Source organism: Gigantopelta aegis, chromosome 7, assembly GCF_016097555.1.
Source record: "Gigantopelta aegis isolate Gae_Host chromosome 7, Gae_host_genome, whole genome shotgun sequence".
In the NCBI taxonomy this organism is placed as follows: domain Eukaryota; kingdom Metazoa; phylum Mollusca; class Gastropoda; order Neomphalida; family Peltospiridae; genus Gigantopelta; species Gigantopelta aegis.
The window spans coordinates 8,720,939-8,736,817 of NC_054705.1; the positions used below are offsets into that span (position 1 = coordinate 8,720,939).

Consider the following 15,879-nt stretch of genomic DNA (forward strand, 5'->3'; position numbering starts at 1 on the left):
TCTATTATTTTTGTCCGAATTTGAGGATTTTCGCCAGGACGGGGTGAGGGGGGTGGCGGTGGGGGTGGGTGGGTGGCGTTTCGTACGTCTATGATTCTTGCAAAAGGCAAAAGAAAAATGATCAAAATGTGGAGACGGGTCTGGATTCCTTGGATTTGCATTTGGAATGACAGGTGTAAAGGGATGGAACGTGTAACTATACGTGTGTGTTGTTATATAACACTGTATGCGTGTAAACTGGTATGTGTGTATGGGTATCTTTACATAGTGTATACGTGTACATATATGTGTGTGCTGCCACCCCTTCAAAAAAGAAGCAAGGGATATTTTATATGCAATTTTCGCACCATCACACTTTGTTTTTCGCACCATCTGTGTCATTCCTTCCCCTCCCTATATATAATTTTTTTTTTTTTTTTTTTTCAAACGAGGACTGTAGCTTTAAAAATCCTGGCACAAGTTTTTTTCCGGTCTCTTCCGAAGACGTACTTCGTCATTGCCATTGTGCTTCCTAGTCTAGGTGTGGTGTCCTGCTAAACGTTTCCTCGCATCAAATAATTTTCCAGTGGAGGTAATGTTAACATGTGTGCTATTCGAACTGATATAAGCCGCTTCGTCATTCGAATGACTACCCATGCAATATTTTATACAGGGCTTCTAGAATGTTCATAAAATCCACTAGCCATGGGATCAGCAATTTTAAAAATTTACTAGCCCTGCTTTAATTAAAAGTTAATACAATTTAGTAAAATTGTATTTATAGTCAAATATGTTACCTAAAGAGGAACATAGAGCTTAATAACACTAACATTGGGGGGCTGGGTGTGGGCAGGATATTCATATTTACAAAATAAGACTTAAGTGCAACATTTGACCCAAAACAAAAAATTCACTAGCCATCGGGCATGGCAATTGTAGTTATTTACTAGCCCAACACTGAATATCAGGGTTCTCACTGGCCTTTCTCCATTGGGGGTCATTTGAGCTTTCTTGTGAAATTTGGGGAGTCCCACAATAGGATTTTAAATTAAAACTAAAAAAATAAGTCCTGTCCAAGTTCCATACTTCGAAAGACACTTTTTGAGGGTCAGTAAGATCCCTGGAATATCACTAGCCATGGGAGTGGGGCTACCATATTCTAGAAGCCCTGATTTTATATTACATAGATACTGGTATATATTCAAAACAAATATTTTTAATGCACTGTAAGAATGATCTTTATTACTGTAGTAAGATGAAATGGGTATGAAATAAATAAACCATAACAACACCTTAGTTCTAAGTAACTCTCAATAATATGACATGACATTTAAGAGGTTTATCAAATGTTATTAGCACTGGTTTTCAGCCTCCAGTGTACACTGCATAATAAAGTATACACTAAATAAAAGTACATACGTGTATATTTATTTATTATGAAAAATATTGAAGTAGGCTGCACGTCGGTACACTTTCAAAATTATTAACAAAATCTTTTATTATTTCCCTATAACGTGAAGTTATTGAAGAAAGCTACCTTGATACAGGTAAAACAGTCCACAACTGGTCGTATTACATCTACGTTACAACTTACAGCCAAGTCAAATGCCTGATAATACCAGTAAAATAAATTACCACATAGTTCTTAGCCATTTTTAGAATTCATCAATGACAAATATTGGTGAAATATCAAAAATATATTTTTCCATTTATATTTTTGTGGTTGACAATGTAGTAGAAAGTTCCAAAAAAACAAACATTTGAAACATTCAGAAGCGAAACTAACAGTTGTTGAAAACACAAATCTTGGAGAGGTTGCTGGACTGTGTGCCCAGGACAGCGTACTTGAACCTTAATTGGATATAGGCATGTCAAATAGGCTACTTATAAAGTAAGTAAGTAAATGACACAAATCGGATTGTTTCCTGTATTTTCGTCCGCAAATCAAATGTTTATTTGTAGCCAACCTACGATGACAACAGTTCAGGAATTGCATCCTCAAAAACAATAACCCGTCAATTGTTAAAGATGTTTTTTGAAGAATTCGCACATGCGCCGTAGAGACTGGTCTGTGGCCTCCTGGTTGAAGTTCGGCCCGCCTTTGTGCGTGAACGCGTGTCCAGCTTCGTAGGAGTGAAACTCGTATCGAACTTTTCCCTTGTCCAGCTTCTCCTTCATCTTGACCTGGTCCTCGGGCCCCGTGAACCCATTCATCGCGTCCTTGCACCCAAAGTGGCACTGTAATGGAACCTGTATTTTCGAAATGTCACACAAACCGTCTCCGGGAATCCCGTAAAAAGGCACCGAGGCATCGACCTCTGTGATCATTGCCGCCGACGCCATGGCCAGTGCCCCACCCATGCAGAAGCCGGTGACGCCCACTTTCGTGCAGCCTTTCTCTTTGAGGTATTTGGTGCAGCCACGGATGTCTTCGATTGCTCCGGGCCAATCAAGGCCGTCCATCAGGTGTCCTGCGTGTTCATTGTCGACCGCTTTCTCGCCGCGGTAAAGATCGGGAACAATCGTGATGAAGTTGCCCATCTTCGCTATCGTCTGTGCCTCCTCCAAAATCTGATCGTTTATTCCCCACCATTCCTGAAGGACAATGATGCCAACTTTAGAGTCCACCCCTGGTTTACCGAACTGAACCGCTGGAACAGGTCCTTTTGGATGCTTCGATGGAATGCTGACGGGATCAGTGAGTTTTGCGAATGATGGCATTGTGATGGAGATTTGTTCTGGAAAAGAAGAAAGAAACAACATAATTAGTATAAGAAATACAATTGAGTAAAACATCACAAGGACTGTTGCTATAATAATGCTAACAATTTCCTAGGGAGCAGGCAAAAAAATGTCTGTCTCTTGCTCCTCCCCCACCTCCATTATATTGATACATGTATAAAGTTTAAAGTTTGTTTTGTTTAATGACATCACTAGAGCACATTGATTTATTAATCATCGGCTATTAGATGTCAAGCATTGTGGTAACGTTTGACATATAGTCTTTGAGAGGAAACCCGCTACATGTTTCCATTAGTAACAAGGGATCTTTTATATGCACCATCCAACAGACAGGATAGCACATATCACGGCCTCTGATATACCAGCTGTGGTGCACTGGCTGGAACAAGAAATGGCCCATAGGCCATGATGGAGGCCACTGACGGAGATCGATCCCCGACCAACTTCGTATTAAGCGAGCGCTTTACCACTGGGCTATTTCCCGCCCCTGATAAATGTATAAAGAGACAACCTCACCCTAACAATAGGGGAGTAACGGTCGGATATTTTACTCTGTGCCCACAACACTAGGCAAATCGTCACACAACACTGACCGTCAACAAAACACCAATACTGTGGCGAACCGGAACCACTTAGTACCGGAAACGGAAAATAATGCTAATCAAAATATCACTGCTTTCCTAACAACAATGCCTGTCTAACAAAACATCACTGTAGCGAAGTCAGAGATCGGGTCATCTATAGGCGTGCCTGAACATAATTTTGGATGTGGACACGTTAAATGAGCTCCATGCCCACTGTAGCGCTGGATCTCACATACACTTGTGTGCGCTCTGACGGATCCCCCTTTTCAACGCGGCTGTGCAAACTGTTGGTACATTATTTAAAAAGGCTGTTATCAGTTTGTAGCCACTGCAAGATGTTTTTTGACAAGTAAACACATTAAATATATGTTCTTGTTTAGAATACCAGCGTCTGCAAATCCAATGTTTTTGTGGTCGTGTGCTAATATTTGTTACAGTTATTTTGTATTTTCTTCGTACATATCCTCGCGGTATGGGTTTTGGCATGGATAAGTAACGATCTCGCGTAGTGTAAAAAGTACGATGTTTTCTTGTTATTATTGACAGAGATATAACATAATGTGTGTATATATATATATATATATATATATATATATATATATATAAAATATAAACATAATTCAATATATAGTGAGATTTTTAGTTTTAGTTTTAGTTTACTTGTAAATATTGTAATATTCTAATCTTTTTGATGCGGCATGTATTCTGAAGCGGAACATCCAGACAACTTCTGATTGACAAATATTAAAACAAACAAAAAACTCCAAACAATTTGTCCTTTTTTTTTTAAAGTTTGGGGAGGGAGGGAGTTTTTTTTTTTTTTTTTTTTTTTTAATACTTTCCATTGAGTTTTATTGATGAAATAAAGACTGCTTTCTCCTCAAAATTATTTTATTTCTTCACTCTTCTCACAGATTTACAAACATTGCCCAAATCACTATGAAACAGGGTTTGAGTGATGTTTACAGTGCATTCAGTTTAGTAAATAATTGCTTTAATACCCGTCATGTCAGTTTTACTGGGGCCGGCGAATACTTTGACAAAAGTACCGCGTGTATCGTCAGGCAATGGCTCCCTATGCCCATCATACTTGCCGTCTAAGAAGTTCGCATTGAAGTCCGAGATTGTAACATCCACCTCGATATTGCACGCAAACCAGTCCTTTACAGTCTTGATAGAGCCCTCACAGACTATTACTGCCATCACAATAGGCATTTCAAGCCGATTTTTATATCACAATCAACATAATATAAGTTCCCCGACATACTACTCTTGAAATGATGACGTCAAACACAAAAACACTGAGGACGTTTATGTAATACGTCTTGCAGAACGGCGCCAAATTTGAATGTGATAAGATCGTTTTTTATGATTTAAAAAAAAAAAAAAAGGTTTCGGGTCGGGTGTGTTTCGTAGGGGCGGGCGGGGACGCTAACCAACTTTATTTTTTTATGTGGCCAAATGAAAACGATGTGTGGTGGTCAATAAATCCATATTAATAATACACGTAAAAATAACACCATTAAAATAAATGTTAACCCTATCGTCACATGTAAACCATAAAGTCCTTTGCAAACAATCACTATTTGTACATTGATAGGGTGGGGGTAAATTTGACAGCCCTGGAGTATTTTTGTTTGTTTGTTGATTATTACTATTATTCAAAACAATGTCCACTACACATTTCATGATGAATAGATATTATTTTAAGATGTAATATGCACTTGAACGTCATTTAATCCTGACCCAATATAATCGTATGCAGTGCGTGTAATATATATAATATATATATATATATATATATATATATATATATATATTATTGATTTCTTTCAATTAATAAAACGGTAAAGTTTAGTATTAAAACATGCGTGTTTACTTGTACAACTTCAACAAATAATTATATCTCGGTAATTTGAATATATACTTATTTCTCCTGTTAGCCTAAATCTTAATATTGTAAAACCATTAGTATGATATATCAATTTAAAAAAAAAAAATCTTATTTAACAAAGCGAGCAAAGAGTCAAGTATTGAAAAACGCCAACCTACCTGTACAGCGAATACAAAGATTGTGACGTATTCCGCGTTTGTTCTAGTTATATGCACACTACCCGGACATGGTATAAAATACAACGAGTCATAGCTAGTTGGACTAACAAACCCGGAAGTCGTGACCGCGCGCTTCTCGGAAACTACGTTTTATGTAGACATAAACCGCAACGCCCCCACGCGGATATAATTTCGTATACTACATTCTTCTTTGTACATGAATCATAACATTATAATTCATAAAAACATAAACAGTCGATATGAAATGCAAAAACAAAAGTGTTTGATGAACTCATGCAAATAAAATGTCCCCAGAGAGCTGAAGGGAATCCAGTGGTTTTCACTGTATTTAATTTTATGAAATCATGTACATGTAAATGATGTATACATACATACATGGGTGCTTCAAGAGCTCAAAAGGTATCGTGGCAAGACTACAAGTTGCGGGCGATTCGGTGCCATAGGTTCCAGTCCCAGCAACGGCATGGGACAATTTGTGAGGCCAGAAAGGATTTAATTATCCCCCGCGCCAGTGTGTTAATATCTATGTATGTAACAGTCAGCCTCGACATACATACAATATATAGATATTCATACATCAATACATACATACATACATACATACACGCCAGGTCTGCCCACTGTTTCGTGCACGTAAGCGGGATCGACCGCGTAGATTGTAGGCCCCATGCATGTGGTTGAGTTAAAGAGCATCCTTTTTATGGATGCCTCGATAGCTCAGAGCGCATTGTGATTAGTCTCGCAATTTGCGGGCGATTCGGTGCCACAGGTTCGAGTCCCAGCAACGGCATGGGACAATTTGTGAGGCCAGAAAGGATTTAATTATCCCCTGTGCTAGTGCGTTAATATCTATGTATGCAACAGTCAGCCTCGACATACATACAATATATAGATATTCATACATCAATACATACATACATACATACATACATACACAGTCAACCTCGACATCCATACATCAATACATACTAGCCAGTGCCAGGTCTGCCCACTGTTTCATGCACGTAAGTGGGATCGACCGCGTAGCTTGTAGGCCCCATGCATATAGTTGAGTTAAAGAGCATCCTTATTTATGAATGCATCAATCGCTCAAAAGGTATCGTAGCAAGTCTGCAAGTTGCGGGCGATTCGGTGCCATAGGTTCGAGTCCCAGCAACAGCATGGGACAATTTGTGAGGCCAGAAAGGATTTAATTATCCCATGCGCCAGTGCGTTAATATCTATGTATGTAACAGTCAACATCGTAATACATATAGTATATAGATATTCATACATCAATACATACATACATTACATAGTGTTGGTTGCCCCTCACCCCCACCCACCCCAATATACAATTCGGGCTACACCAGTGAGGGAATTTACAATACTGACTGATCTTGAGCGGGCAGTCTAGCCTAGTAGTAGCCCGAGTACTCTGACTGTAGGCGGCTGGACGGACATTTGGACAGATTTTCAGCCCTGGCTACAATCCTGGTTACAGGGCTGAAAATCTGTCCAAATGTCCGTCCAGCCGCCTACAGTCAGAGTACTCGGGCTAGGCTAGTAGTAGGTTACATAATATAGTCATTAGCCTACCACCAGGGAACGTCGTTTTCGTACTGTAGTATGTACTACAAGTTATTTATTTTTGAGCCGATTGTTTTCTAAATTGCACACACAAATAATGCTTTTTTGTTTTATTTCCAAAACACTTTTACGTTTCTTCGCTATATTTATCATTTACCGCTCATCTTGATGGAACGAGAAATATCTCATTGGGAGCACCTACGGGAATCGTTAGTATTACATATGCAATGCACATATTTCAGCCAATGCACTACGACTGGACCTTGGTATGGCAAAGGTCGTGGTATGTCCTATCCTGTCCGTGGGGTGGTGCATATAAAAGATCCCTTTCTACTAATCGAAAAAAAAAGTAGCGGATTACCTCTCTAAGACTATATGTCAACAATTACCAAATGTTTGACATCCAATAGCCGATGATTAATACATCACTGTGCTCTACTGGTGTAGTTAAACAAAACAAATTTAGTCCGAGTAGGCTACTCTGACCGTAAGACGGACATTTGGACATGCCGCTCTCATTAATGAGTAATGTCCGTCTAGCTCTCTTATGGTCAGAGTACTCGCACTAAATGGAGGCGGACATTAATTTTCATTTCAACTTATTTTTGTGCTTATATCCATTTAAGGTTCAAGCACGCTGTCCTTGACACACACACACACACACACACACACACACACACACACACACACACACACACACACACCTCAGCTATCTGGGCTGTCTGTCCAAGACAGTGGGTTAGTGGTTAGTGAGAGAGAAGAGAGTATAGTGGTGTAGTGGTCTTACACCTATCCGTCGAGTCGTTGAAACTCGCTCGGGGTGGGAGCCGGTACTGGGCTGCGAACCCTGTACCGACCAGCCTGTAGTCCGATGTAATGTCCGTCTAGCACTCTTACGGTTAGAGTACTCGGACTAAATGGAGGCAAACAAACAATCCCTTTAACCTGTTCGTACTCAATCAGATATGAAATACCATACGTAACAGTACTTACCTGTTGGGACAAAAGGTGTATACAACGCCTGACCTGACCCAAGTTAAACCAGTTCGCATTCTTTTACTAAACTGACCAATGGCAGCGCAAGTTTACACTAACATCTTGACGGCTAGTCTCTCGGTAGCCACTCCTTTTCACCATTCCCGGATGTGTCGTGTTCTCTCATTGATTACAGGTACATTCAAAATACATGTAGTATGTCACCTTTACACGACTACGTACAATGCCGGATATTTGTGACCGAGCCCTCGCATAAAGTACATTTCGGTCATCCTTTATATATGTATTAAAAAAATATATTGATTTCTTGGAACCCAACCAGTGTGTGTGTGTGTGTGTGTGTGTGTGTGTGCGAGAGAGAGAGAGAGAGAGAGAGAGAGAGAGAGAGAGAGAGAGAGAGAGAGAGAGAGAGAGAGAGAGAGAGAGAGCAGAGTTTATATTAAAGGGACATTCCTGAGTTTGCTCCATTGTAAGATGTTTCCGACTAATAAAATATTTCTACGATTAAACTTACATATTAAAGGAGCTCAATCACGGATTTAGTGGGCCTTGTTTCTCTAAATATGCATTATAAATGAAACTTACATTCATTTGGAATACCAAACCTAGTTATTGTATGATCCAACATATTTTAATTGAACTACGATCGAGGGAATTCCATGATACGCTTATTTTTTTTAATTTGGAACTCTTCTTGTGATGAGACATGAAAAATACGGGAAAACAGACTCGTAGTGATGAGGCTATATATACGACAATCGTATAATGTATTTTTGTATTTTTAATATAAACGATCGCCGTGTATAGAGACTTGGCAAATAATAAAAATTATATTATTTCATGACGAAAATAACCGCGAATACGCTGAAATAAAATAATAAACAATCGGAACATGAACTCGCCATTTATTATTATTATTATTATTAGGCGCGTGTGCAAATTATTTTGACTGGTTCGCAAAGTGGTATTTCGGTTTTAATGTATAGCGTACAAAAACAATGTATTGTTGCATGTTTTGTCGTCCAAAGGTTTGTTAATTATTACTTAACCCAGTTGAATCCGGTTCTACGTGCAGGGACAAGTTCAGCCTGCCGTTTGTGTGTGTGCACACACGTTAATCTTGCATTTTTATAGCCAAAACTCCTCCAGATAAAACACCGCCCCTCCACCCCAAAAGGTAGTAGTAGGCTAATAATAATAGTAGTAGTAGTAGTAGTAGTAGTAGTAGTAGTAGTAGTAGTAGTAGTAGTAGTAGTAGTAGTAGTAGTAGTAGTAGTAGTAATAGTAATAGGAATAATAAGGGTAGGGGCGGCTGTTACACAAACATTACATAAATTTAGAGGGGGACCCGGGAGTGGTCTCAGCTTTACTAGTAGCCTATAAAAAATGTATTTTGAGTTTTATTGCCCCTTGCAATTTTGAGCATTTGAAATGTGACTAAATACAGCAAAATAACCTTTTAGTCATATTTATTTACGGTAAAATTAATTTTTTTACAAAATTTACGTAAGCAGCCTCAAAATTGCAATCAGTGAAAAATTATTAAGTTTAAGCCCTGTTGTTAGTTTGTGTACTGTTCGTAGTTAGTTTCTCTTTCAGTTAATCTACCTCAGCCGCTGATAATTTGTAATTGTTATTTTTATTTATTCATTATTATTATTATTATTACTATTTATTTATTTATTTATTTATTATAATTAATTTTTTGTTAATACTGTAGGGACAATATGACGCTATTCATATATCTATGGAAAACGTACACAAAAGGGTCCGCTAAATTCATATAGGGGGCCTACTCCCCCACCCCCTTCCCTGTTCAGAAAATGCACTGTTCGTACAGTACTTAGTATGTATTCCTCCTGTTCCAGATGGTTCGGTAATATGGATCAATCAAATACATGTACTTATTTACCGCCTATATACATTTTTGCTGTGAATATAGCCAGCCCTCGTTAGTGGAGGTTTGTGACACGGCCTTCGTATATATAGTCACATCGTATATAAACACCGTCTAGTTCAGAGTATTCTTTCAAAATGTAACAATTCCTATCCCAAGACAGCTGTTATGGCATATTTTGTATAATAATGAATTTGACAAGGTGGAAAATGACGGTGTTTGTGATCCAGATGTTTACAGTTTTTCGCGTACGACTAACGATACATTTACCTATAGATGCAAAGGCCTAACTAGTCGAGATTGTCGACGTTTAACATGCTTCTGTTACTAAAATAAATTAATGTATAAGCTTATTATCATTCAGTACATGTTTTTATTATTTTTTAATAACTTATTTTCATTGTGTGTTTTTTTCTTCTTCTATTTACCCTACGTCGCAGAGGACGGTCAAGCGTTCTCGTTACACGAGCTTGGTAAATCGTTTTGGCACTACGGTTATTCGGGGAATGCCCGTCACGTGTCTCAAAATAATACGTCACACCTCTGCTCTCCAAATAGCCGTTATTTTTCTCAGAATTATGGACCGTACCCATAATTCAATTTAATTTTTTTTTATAAAATATCAATAATAAGTGTGATATGGTGGTTATGTAGATGGTTCAATAAAGTACTTTTAGGTACAAATCAAATGTATATATTGTCATATAATACCTTGTTGGGTCAATAATTAGGTCAATCATCTGTGAGAGAGCGCGTTTAAATGTACTTTCTTGTTTAGAATATCAGTGTCTGTATATTCAATGTGTTTCTGGTCGTTTTAATATTTCTAAGAAGCCCAAACTATATTTTGTCTTCAAATAACTTTGTACGTACGAAAAAACTATATTTTAGGAAATAAAATGAAATTTAACCTAGTACAAATATTAGAACGATCAGAAGCACGTTTAATATACAGCCACTAATATTTTATGTAGAAAAATATGTTTGATATGTAATTACAGTCGTTAAAAAATCTCTGATAACATCTTCAAAATTGCAGCAAACTCAGGAATGTCCCGTTAACATTAATATTTTAGGTTCCCCTACTTTTTTTGAAGAGTGTGTGTGTATTATATATATATATATATATATAGAGAGAGAGAGAGAGAGAGAGAGAGAGAGAGAGAGGGGGGGGGGGGGATGGCGTGTGTGTGTGTGTGTGTGTATTTATGTGCGCGTGTGTGCGTGTGTGTATTGCAAATAAAGTTTAGAATTGGGACATCTTGGGCCGGTGTCTGCCCAAGATGTCCTATAAAACTAGCTAGCAGGTGACAGACATTCGACATGTTCTTGTGAAAAAGAAAACGACCACCCCGGTTCTAAGACCACCCCATTCTAAAGACCAATATTTTAAAGACCGGAATATTTCCTTTTATAATAAAAAATACCCCAGTATTAAGACCACCCGGCTATTACGGAATACGACCGGTAAAATCAGACCCAATGGTCGTTTTCAGTGCATTTTTATTTTTACCCCCAAAATGCGAGCGCAGAATTGATCTGTTATGTAACACAAGCGACAGACAATAAATAATGTAGTAAACTATTAGTAGTAGGGGGGCCTGTATGGGGCCACGATTGACCTACTTTCCCGTGATCACGTGACCTTGGTAGGAGACAATGGCCTTTGTGTAGGAAACAATGGCCTTTGTATAGGTGGGGTGCAGGTGTCTGACCTTGGTAGGAAACAATGGCCTTTGTGTAGGAAACAATGGCCTTTGTATAGGTGGGGTGCAGGTGTATGGCCTCGGTAGGAAACAATGGCCTTTGTGTAGAAGACAATGGCACAATGGCCTTTGTATAGGAAACAATGACACAATGGCTTTTGTGTAGGAAACAATGGCATTTGTATAGGGAGGTGCAGGTGTCTGACCTGGGTAGGAAAACAATGGCCTTTGTGTAGGAAACAATGGTCTGGGTGCAGGTGTGCGATCATGGTGTATTCAATTCAATGTATTGCATATTACCAAACAAACTGGTGTCAGCAAACAAATAAAAGCAAAAGAAAAACATACAGCACCATTAACAACAACAATTAATAATAACACTATGTACAGGCCAGGTGTAAGTGACGTTGGATTTGGCTTCATTGTATAACGTCTATTGTGTTGTTTTTTTGTATTCACAGTGGACATACACGTGGATGTTTTTTTCACAGTGTTTTATTCTAGGCACCCAAAATAATAGCCGTTAAAATATGTCTCGTGGGGAAGGACTGTAACTGTTTGCTGACTGTTTGGTCTAAAGTGAGGCTTTCATGTCGCCAGACAAAATGCGTGTGTGATGATTTTCATTCATTTGTATTTCTTTAGCACATTGTCGACGTTTTCTTTGTTGCCGTCATTCAGCCATTCATTCATTCGCTTTATAATAGAGGAGTACTTTATGAGACCTCTTCATCAGCCCTCATACAAAGGCATTTTATTACACCTCTCCGAGTGTTTATGAAACCAGGTGAACTGCAAAAGACATACCGACGCGTGCCCGTCTTAAGTAGCAGAATAAATTTGTTATGGTATGCCCACTGACCGTCAAAGTTTGTCTGTGTTTAGCGACATCACTAGAGGACATTGGTTTATGAATCATCGGTTATTGGATGAAAAACATAATTTTGACAGTTTTAGAGAGGAAACCCGCTACATTTTTTCCATGAGTAGCAAGGGATATTTTATATATACAATCTCATACCCCTTATGGGGCCAGTATTTCATAATTAAATACAAACTTTTGTGTGTGTGTGTGTGTGTGTGCTGGTGTTGACTGAATTAGGTCAAACGCGAAGGTGGTAACTAGTGTGTGTGTGTGTGTGTGTGTGTGAAACACTCCCAGCCCATTGCTATGGAGAAAGAACGCGTGACTGCAACACAGCTTTTTTTAGTTATGTCCTGAGCCCATGAGTGTGTCTCTGGACGAGTCCCTATGGTAGTGACACTGGTAAAGGGTAATATGTTGGTAACGATGTTTTTTGGGAGCTCGCACGATGAGATTTGTGCCTGGGAGGAGGGGCACTGGTCATACGTATCACACACATTCAAACATTCCTGTACCATATCTTTATGCGTCATAAGGTATATAAGTAAAATAGTTTTGGAAAACTCGTCATTTGAGGTAGAACCTTCAGAGGAGCAACATGTCAGACCAGTACAAGTTATATGTACCCGACGTGGATAAGTGGACCCGTTTCTATAAACTGCAGGCAGAAGGTAAACTTGAACCTCATTTTCCAGTGCAACGTGGTGGAAAAAGTCAGATGATGTACAGTGTAGATCGATGTCTAGAACTGTATGACCCTACATGGAAAAAAGAAAAAGAGGAACAGAACAAGCCTCCGACACCCAAAGTCGTCATGGTGTCCCCAATACAACAGGTGGTAGAGCAAGCCAAAGCCGATCTGAAACGGAAACAACAACAACAACAACAACAACAATAAAGTGGTACGGGCTGGAAAGCCCCGAAACTGCAGAAGCATTTCTAAATAAACTATAAAAGGAACTATGTGGGTCAGATATGGTCATTTCATTTAGAATCGTCATGCAGAGCACATGTTCAGAATGTGGTTTCACATTCTCTCGGAGAGACGCCATGTTAAGACATTTTCAACAAAAACATGCTAAAGGTCTACCACCACCACCACCACCACCACCACCACAGCAGCCACCACCACCACCACCACCACCACAGCAGCCACCACCACCACCACCACCACCACAGCAGTCACCACAACCACCACCACCACCACCACAGCAGCCACCACCACCACCACAGCAGCCACCACCACCACCACCACCACAGCAGCCACCACCACCACCACATCAGCCACCACCACCACCACCACCACAACAGCCGCCACCACCACCACCACCACCACCACCACAGCAGCAGCATCCCCTAAGATTGCTACATCCCTTCACCATGATCGTGTCGGGACCCACGTCGTGTGGAAAGACATTTTTGTTGTACAAACTGCTAAGGGATGGTAAAATCCAGCCGCCTCCTCAGCGCATCATCTGGCTCTACAAACGATGGCAACCTCTCTATGATACGATCAAAATGGTTGCTCGAGTGAAATTTGTTTAAGGCATACCCGAGAATTTGGAAAAGGATCATTATTTGGATCCCAGAGTCAGAAATCTCATCGTGTTGGACGACCTGATGTCTACAGCTGGAAAAGATTCTCGTATCACCGACCTGTTCACAGAAGGAAGTCATCACAGAAACCTCTCGGTGATTGCCATCGACCAGAACCTCTATAACAGCAAAGACCCGACACAGAGAAGAAACTGTCATTACCTGGCACTGTTCAACAACCCCATCGACAAGCAGCAAGTCCTAACCTTGGCACGGCAGATGTATCCGGAAAATACTGGTCATTTCATGCAACGGTTTGAGGAAGCTACCCACAGGCCCTACGGACATCTCTTGGTGGACTTGAAACCGACCACCACGCCCGAACATTGGCGCCTTCAACCTAATGGTTTAGAGACGGGGCCGTCCGAATGGTATAAAAGCACGAGCGTAACGACGAATGTCTCAGAAGAGTTTCAACCACCGTCGAAAAAAGAGCTCTACGTGCAAATCATGCAAAGAAACGCATTCAAGAGAAAACTACCAGGCATACCCGCCTACGAAAGTGACGACGAAGAAGAAGAAGATGAGGTAGAGCCCTATCTGAAAAAGGTCAAGAGGATGCAGTCTTGCGATACGTGTGGTCTGGTCTTTAAAGACGGGAGTGACTTGCAGCGACACGTGAAAACGTGCGAGGAGGGAAATGAAGAGCCGTCGTCCGATCTGGAAAACGAAGGCATTCGTCTCATGGTGGAACGTGAATTCGACATCAATCGTGATTATCTCCAAAGCAAGAGGAAACGCTACGAAGAAAAAAACATGTCCCAAGATGCCATCGAAAGAAACATGAAGACATTGCAATGGAAATTATTTAAAGACACGTACTCTCGCTTTCTGACCTATATGCATTACTTTGACAAAGGCCCCAACACCAGGAAAATTCTTCAGTTTGTGAATCCAGACAGAGATCTCAGAACTCAGATTCGTTCTAAATTAAATCAGTATCGTTCATGGATTGGCGAATATTTGGACGAACAAGACGACGACGATACCGACGATGAGGAGGACGACGAAGATGAAGAGAAATGAACACTCATATTATTCACATGTCGCCCTTAAGGCCTCTCGATGTAACCCAATGTGTGTCCATTGCATGTGTAGTTGTCTATAGTGATTTTACTTTAGAAATAAAAAAAATTAAAACCAAACCATTGCGTTTTTTTGTGTTTTTTACTCTATGACTAGATTTGTGATTGGATATGTCTACCCCGCTACTTTATAGTAGCAAGAGTTGTATGTACAGGACAGCACATACCACGGCCTTTGATATACCAGACATAATGCACTGGTTGGCTATAGCCTATTTGGCCATCGACGGGGATCGATCCTAGATCGATCACTGTATTTACTCATTTGGTAATTAAAAAGCCCTGTACGAAGGCTAGTACTCTAGAGAAATTTTCTGTTTAAAAATGCAGCTATTTCCCTTTGGTTAACACGTACTACTTGTTAAACCCATGGCGGCGCGCGTGTCGCCGACTTACACTAATGGATTAATCACGTGTGACATCTCGCTCTCCCTCTCTCTCTCTCTCTCTCTCTCTCTCTCTCTCTCTCTCTCTCTCTCTCTCTCTCTCCCTCCCCCTCCCTCCCTTTCTCCCCCTCCCTCTCCCCTCTCTCTCTCCCTCCCTCCCCCTCCCTTTCTCTCCCTCCCTCTCCCTCCCTTTCTCTCTCTCTCCCTCTCTCTCTCCCTCTCTCTCTCAACCATTGCGTTTGTTTTTTGTGTATTCTACTCTATAACTAGATTTGATTTAATATTTCTGCCGCTACTTTATAGTATCAAGAGTTGTGTGTACAGGACAGCACATACCACTGCCTTTGATATACCAGACATAATACACTGGTTGTCTATAAAGGCTTGTACTCTTGGGAAAT

The 15,879-nt window shown here is 40.1% G+C and overlaps 1 protein-coding gene across 3 annotated transcripts; it reads right to left on the reverse strand.

Annotated features, from left to right (window-relative positions):
• Positions 1-1,201: 1,201 nt before the first annotated feature.
• LOC121376913 (protein usf-like) lies at positions 1,202-5,494 on the reverse strand. Of its 3 annotated transcripts, none has more exons than XM_041504708.1 (2): positions 5,358-5,494; positions 1,202-2,717 (listed from the first exon to the last, which is right to left on the reverse strand). In XM_041504708.1, exon 2 carries the CDS (start codon positions 2,698-2,700, stop codon positions 2,002-2,004), a length of 699 nt encoding a protein of 232 aa, XP_041360642.1. In that variant the 5' UTR covers positions 2,701-2,717; positions 5,358-5,494; the 3' UTR covers positions 1,202-2,001. The 3 variants fall into 3 exon arrangements, with proteins under 3 accessions (XP_041360642.1, XP_041360640.1, XP_041360641.1); XM_041504706.1 differs by lacking the exon at positions 5,358-5,494 and adding an exon at positions 4,400-4,523; XM_041504707.1 differs by lacking the exon at positions 5,358-5,494 and adding an exon at positions 3,238-3,367.
• Positions 5,495-15,879: the final 10,385 nt, after the last annotated feature.